Source organism: Phalaenopsis equestris, unplaced genomic scaffold (genome assembly GCF_001263595.1).
Source record: "Phalaenopsis equestris unplaced genomic scaffold, ASM126359v1 Scaffold000449, whole genome shotgun sequence".
NCBI lineage: Eukaryota > Viridiplantae > Streptophyta > Magnoliopsida > Asparagales > Orchidaceae > Phalaenopsis > Phalaenopsis equestris.
In genome coordinates, this window is record NW_018164890.1 from 65,284 (window position 1) to 72,282 (window position 6,999).

Below are 6,999 nucleotides of genomic sequence, written 5' to 3' on the forward strand. Positions count from 1 at the left end.
TGTAATAGTACGTAATTGGCAGCCTGGCTCGTCGTCACCACGTAAAGAAATGTGTTGATACTACTTGCACAAAAAACAAATATACAAAACAGAATTTCCCCACCGTGCAAAGAAATGGATGTGCAAGTACTGAATGAGTTTAGGCATTTATGCCTGCACACGAGGTCGATAACAATATAGAGGCAAAACGACAACTAACCTGCAGAATATATACAATACAAAACAGAATTTCCCCACCGTGCAAAGAAATGCATGTGTAAGTACTCAATGAGTTTAGGCTTATGCCTGCACACAAGGTCGATAACAATATAAAGGCAAAACGACAACTAACCTGCAGAATATATACATATATATATATTACTATTAATTTATATTTTTAATCTTATTTACAATGTATCATTTTTTTTGTTTAAGCTTTTCTGATTTTTAATCTTACTGCTTATGTGTGCACATATATACCTTTTATTAATTAGCAAAAATAGCAAACCCTTAAACCTGCAAAGTTCTAAATCTCATTTCTCCATAAACAATGTATAGCCAAAATGGCAACATTAATTTTGCAGAACCGGTATGTATTGCAATCTCTCTCTCTCTCTCTCTCTCTCTCTCTATATATATATATATATATAGACACACAAACACATCAAGTAATGGCAAACTAAAATATAGTTTCCTAGTCTTAAATTTGATTCCACATAAACGGGCTACGGGTAGCAAATTTTGATAAGGATTGAGCAAAAATTTAATCATATAACAAGTTGACAACAGCAACCAAAACACATTGCTTTCTTGTTTTACCTTTGGCTGCTGTCGAACTGGAGTTGACCAATCTTCGGCGGCCTGAGGTTGCTGGAAGGAAGAGACGGGATGTACGGCAAGTGATTGCTGCGATGTGCAGGGTCGAAGAATGAGAGTGTGTGAGTCAGAATGGGAGAAAGCTGGAGGAAACAAGAGATAATGCAAGTCACTGGAAGGGGTGGAGGCTGGATTGCGACAAGGTTGATAGGGAAGACAGGGATGCTTTGCTGAGTTTCGCCGGAGCGGGGAAGCCTGTGGGTTCGGAAAAAGAAAAGGAAGGGTGAGCTCGCCAGAGAGGAGCTCGACGGTTGAGCGGAAGCTGTAGGGGTGTTGGCTGGAACGAATGAGAAGGTAGAGGGACAGGCTCAGGTGTAGACCGGAGTTGCAGCATAATTTCAGTCTTGTGCAGGTCATCAGGAGAGGGCTGCCGGAGGGAGGCTGCTTGGGGTTGTGAGAGAGCTGGGCTTCGGTTTTCTGCTGGATAGAGAAAAGGAGAAGTGGTTGTTGCAAGCGAGGGCAGTGGAGATGAGAGCACGGTTTGGTGAGGGAATCAGCTGGAAGTGTATTGGGGCTTGGCTGGGATAGACGGATGGAAGGCTTGCACGACCAAAGTAAAAAATATTATGTGCAGCTGATTTAGTCTAATTATTTGATAACTGTGATTTTCTCCTCTTTTTTTTTTTTAAATAAACATATAATTAATGATTTAGTCTAATTATTTGATAACTGTGATTTTCTCTTCTCTTTTTTTTTTTTTAAATAAACATATAATTAATTAAATAGTATTAATCCTAATATGTGCGTGCGTATAAAGTTTCATTCTCATAGGCAAAATTAATTCTTCACATGTGCTGGTACCCAGACAATATGAGCATCATTCTAGAGTATTATTGTTATTTCAGACTCACCAGAACAGTCCTTTTTGTTATTGATTGACGCCGGGTCTATTGCGACGTCGTCAAGGTGATTTAGGCTTGAATCGCAGACATCGCATCAGTAGCAGATCGTTGCCTTCGCATTTACTTACAAAAAAAAAACTTTTGATATTTCGAATGCTGACGCAGCTCTTTTCACAGACGGGCCATATTTGGTCAGCATTGGTAGTTGAATTTATTTAGGCGTGGATTGTCTGTTATCATGCTCATTGCCAATTGTTTTCAACATATTTACTCTAGTTGATTGATAGAAAGGTATAGAAGGCAACACTTCCAAATTTTACATCCGAAAAATTTTAAGAGTATTATAACTTCCCTCTCAATTTCAGTTTGTGTTCATTTACAAATTTAAGCAGGACAAACGTGAGCTCTTTAAGCAAGTAACATTATGAAGAACCAATAGAAACAAAGAGACGCCATGCTTTTCTTGGTTAAAGATAGCAAGCCATATAACTAGTCATTCATAAGAAGTTACAAATTATTTCTTGAGCAGGCATTTCGTATCCGCTGATGTGATGACAAAATCATAGCCCTAGCAGTTAATCTCATGGTCAATATTTCGCCAAAAATACAATATATATATCAAGAATGGAATAACACAACCGCAAACAATAACAGTGAACCATAATCCAAATCTAAGTTCAGCCATTTTATATAGCAAGATGATGATTAAAGCATAGGAATGCTGCGGACAAATTTTTAAATTAAAGTTTAAAATTAGGGGCTTTAGCAGATGCATGGTGGAATTGTAAATTTGAATTTTTGGATAATTTGACATATTTTTATTAAATATTCCACACACCACGAAATTACAACATTTTAATGACAATAATGGATTTGTAAACGCAAGAGAACTAAAATAATAAGAGTTTTTAGGAGGGCCAATTATCCAAAAAAGGTCTGGATACCTATGTAGTATAATATCATTAGAGGAAGCTATGGTTTTAAGTACTGCACCGAGGAACTCCAAGATTACAGATACAATATCATGCTAAAATGAAAATGAACAGAAATCATAGTATGTTCAGTATTTTCTTAAGTGCATTCAAAATGCAGTTTTTTCGCAGAAGTTACAAAGTAGGTTAAGTTGCTTCGCTATTCGTACTCATCTTTAATGGCTGCTATTTAACTTGCTTTCCCTTTTCATCTCTTTCTTCGCTATAATATTTTGCAGTTTATAGTGTATAGTAGGAGAAGAAAGGAAAGGAGGCGCTTGATGAGTTTGATGGCTATGTTGCTTAACTCACCATAAAGGCACGCAATTTATCATTATGGAAAAGATTCAAATAGTTTTAAGAGCTCAATTGAATTCTAGTACAACAGTTCAACCGTAAACTAACAAACAGTATTAATAGACATTCCAAACGTTAGAACATTTATTCACAGAATTTATTTTAAACCATGTGACAACTTGTATGACTTCTCCCATTAATGGAGTTTACTTAATATCATAATTATCTAGCTAGCATTAGAATGGCATCCTATTTTGTAGAGATTATGATATGCCAACTTGAAGCTTATGTGGCATGAATGTTCATTAGTCCTTGCTGTCAACTATCATCATAACCCCACAGAGCCTTCGCAAAGGTCCTAACTATGTATGGAAACGTTAATAATATATTTATGTTTCTTATTTAAGAAGATCTCAACTACGTTATGAGACTCGCAAAACCTCAACATTATGCTCTCTTCTTTTTGGATTTCATGCTGAAGTAAGGACCTTCATTGATTCGTAAGAACAACATAGAATATTTTGATATTAAGCGCATCATTGCTGTCTTTTTCCAAATTTTTTAAAAGCAATTAATACAGCGCAAAGAGTAAATCTACAATTTTATTACTGCAACAATACAATGCAAGCGTTCATCATATATTGAGCAATGGTTCTAACTGAATATTTAAAGCATCAAGAAATCTAACAATTATGGGGCTGAAGGTGGAGATACCACTGACCACTCCAGTCTAGAAGCAGGACAGTCAAGCATGTTTGATCACACCTGGAACTCTGCCCAGCCAAATTAATAGCTAAATGAACGGATACAAAATAAACACCATGAAATCAACATCAACATACTAATGTCACAATTCGAAGCTCAATGACACACCTTGGACTCTGCCGACACAATCCATCACTCTCCCCTGAACTCCATCACCAAATTTCTCTCTTTCTATTATCTCCCTTTGTTGCTTTATCCCATTGCTCTTAGGTGCTTCAAAGGGCTCATTGACTGCCTCCTCCAAGAGATTGACAGTGTCATTATTTTCAAAAATAAATCATATGGCATGAACTTCTCTCAAACTACCCAACTGGATGAAGCTTTCAAATTGGCATATCTGGTGGTAAGACAATCCAACATGGGTCAGCTCTATCTCCTAGGACAAATTAAAGCCCGCCACCACATCATCTAGACCCAAGAAATTTGCAACAAATTAATAATAGATTGGGCCTGACCAAGGCTATGTTGTCCTGAAAGCATGCTACAAGCTTTCCTTAGTGTTAATGAATTTGAAATTGTAATTTAAACCCTTCACTGCCATCAAGTTCACTGAGATAGCTTCTCATTGTACATGAATCAAACTAACTTGCTAAAAAGTAGATGATTAGTTAACAATACTTGTCAACTAGATTGCCTACAATCAAAATGATTAAATCTATTTGTTAATTCAAGTAAAAGAACGCCTTTCTAACCATCATAAAGCTAACAATGGTTTAGTCGCGCTTATCTGAGTTGCAAGCTTTAATCACATCAAAAGTATGCCGAAGATCTGTCCATAACATAAAATATAGCTTTAACTTCCTTGTCCCGAGAATATCAACCCTCTCTCTGAATTAAGAAACGCTGTTCAATCTCCTGTAGGTTCGCTATTCAGTAGTTCTTCAAAAACACTTGTTCAAGCCTCGACAATCGCGAGCTCCAGAGTAAGAAAACCTCAGCCCATTGGATACGGTAAAAAAGAAGCCGAGAATACGGCGATGTTTGAGTTATGTTCATGTCTGTAAAACATAAGAGAAAAAAGAGAAATAGCAGTGAAAATGAAATTCTAAAAACTGTTTCTTCGATCAAAGGAGTAAAATCAGAAGCTACCTTATTTGAAAGGGAGTTGAAGCATTGAATAATGGAAGCAGTAGTTGAAATAAATGGGGTCGATAAAAGCTACTAAATCCGTCGCCTTCCATATTCCAATGATCTTAGCCAGTTGATTTGAAATGGTTTATTTGGTGGAAAAGAAGGCTCCTGAGACGGTTGAGTGCAGCCATACAGAGGCAGACGTGCTCGTCGAGATCCGTCAGCTGATGTCGGAAGCTTGAATGGTTCTTCCGAATCTGGCGCACCACTTCTTGGATGGGGTAAATCTGACCCCGGCCTCGCTCAAGCCCCAGCCGCACCAAAACCTTATCGCTCTCCACCGTCGCGTGCAACCTCGCTACCAGCCGCTCAACCGTGCTAATATGTTTATCCAGCACGTAAGTCTCCCTCGCGGCCTCGTCCGTCCCATCTATCCGCTCCTTCTGATGCCGCCTCCTTCCAGCCAGCACATCACTACCACCGCAGCACAACGCCACGGGCCCAAACGCCGCAACCGCCAGTAGCGCATGGCTGGCGAGGACAAGCGCAGTTGCAACGGCCCCCGTGACCGACAACACTAGGCATGTCGCAGAGGCGATGGTGGCCTGGCGAAGGAAGCGATGCCTACGTCGGGCTTTCAGTAGACGCAGTCCAAGCTGCTGCTTCAGAACGGCGAAAGAGTCACGGATGTCACCGAAGCCGTCCACGTCGCATTGGAAGGGATTCTCCCGGCGGTCAAAGTCGACGAATGCGTCGAAAGCACAGTCGCACTGCGGTAAGGACAGAAGTGGACGAACGGATTGCGCCGGCGAGGGGATCGGGGAAGCGGCAGGGAGAACTTCCAGAAGCAAGGAAATCGGAGCATAGATTTCGCGGGCAAGGTCTACGGAGCGTCGGAGCGAGACTAATAGGTCAGAGGCCAGCTCGCTGCTTTCGAGATAACGGGATACGAGGCGGGTGAGACGAGTTGGTCGAGCCAAGCGGATGACCTCCTCGACGGAAGCCCGATCAGGCCTGAGAATCTCCTCACCACCGCCCTCTACCTCTCCTTGTCCATTTGGACGGTGGATTATCGACCACATCTCGTTGTAGGAGTTGGTCTGAACGGCACGGGTGTACTCTCGTCTGAGGTTGATAGTAACTGCAGAGGGGGAGTTTTCTGTCGAGGCCGATGAGTTACGTGCTCCGCAACTTGAGGAAGGACTTGAAGCCGCTCTCTTCAATTTCTTTCCATCATCTTGGCCTTCTACTCCAGAACCGCTGCAGTCCGGCGCTGAAGAAGACATGCCTTGCTGTCTCTAAATCCTGCAAGGTACGCTGTACTGTCTTCCAAGCATAAACTTGAGAGAAAACTTTTCGGTAACGAGTCTTTTCACATTTCCTAGGTGAGTTTTCTACAGGCCGAACATCTTCAAACGCCGCCGCCGGTGATGACATTATGCAATTTTCGTCTATCGACCCTTCGACTCATTATAAAGGAAATGAATATGAATGTAAGATTTGAATCCAAATATTTCCTATAATAAAGATATAAAATAATAATAGAAACAAGTATTTAAATATATTTTAAATATGAATATCTAAGATTGTCATTACCGATCCCAAGTTCCGAATATGAAAAATGGAGGGTTGCGTAGATAGTCGACAGTGAGCATAATTGTCATTGTCGCCGCCAATTCTCATTGTCGTGTCGTTGATTTGTCATTATTGTTGGATTCTCATTGTCGTGTCGTTGATTTGTCATTATTGTAGGAAGGAGTCGTCACTCTATTTATCTATTTTATTGCCCTATTCTGCATGACTTGTTCTCATTAGATCACATGAATAACCTTAAGATTAAGATGTTAAATAACTTAGAGAAAGAGTAAAATGACAAATAAAAATACAGAAAATAAAAGAAAATATTGTAGTAGTTTTGTTTATAGAGGATTCAGAAATTTATGTTTTCTTAGATTTTCATACAAAGAAAATCACATGAAAATTTCATAACCAGAGATTTAGGTACAATACTCATGCGGGCATATTTAGTGTGTTAATTTTGTAATATTTTTTAAAATTACAAAATACACACGACAGATATAATAATAAATATGCAATGTGATCCCAGCAAAAACAACTTTAATAAAAAATAATATATTTTTAAAACTCTTTTAAACTGTCAAATTCTCGTTTAAAAATAACGCAAGTATATGTAACCG

General features: G+C 39.4%; 1 protein-coding gene across 1 annotated transcript; it reads right to left on the reverse strand.

Moving 5' to 3' along the window:
• Nucleotides 1–3,550: 3,550 nt before the first annotated feature.
• LOC110027794 (UPF0496 protein At3g19330-like) lies at nucleotides 3,551–6,266 on the reverse strand. The gene is made up of 2 exons (XM_020729360.1): nucleotides 4,820–6,266; nucleotides 3,551–4,728 (listed from the first exon to the last, which is right to left on the reverse strand). Exon 1 carries the CDS (start codon nucleotides 6,085–6,087, stop codon nucleotides 4,924–4,926), a length of 1,164 nt encoding a protein of 387 aa, XP_020585019.1. The 5' UTR covers nucleotides 6,088–6,266; the 3' UTR covers nucleotides 3,551–4,728; nucleotides 4,820–4,923.
• Nucleotides 6,267–6,999: the final 733 nt, after the last annotated feature.

Coding starts and splice junctions, on each gene's coding strand:
- LOC110027794 (XM_020729360.1), bottom strand. CDS start 6,087: ATGTCTTCTTCAGCGCCGGACTGCAGCGGTTCTGGAGTAGAAGGCCAA.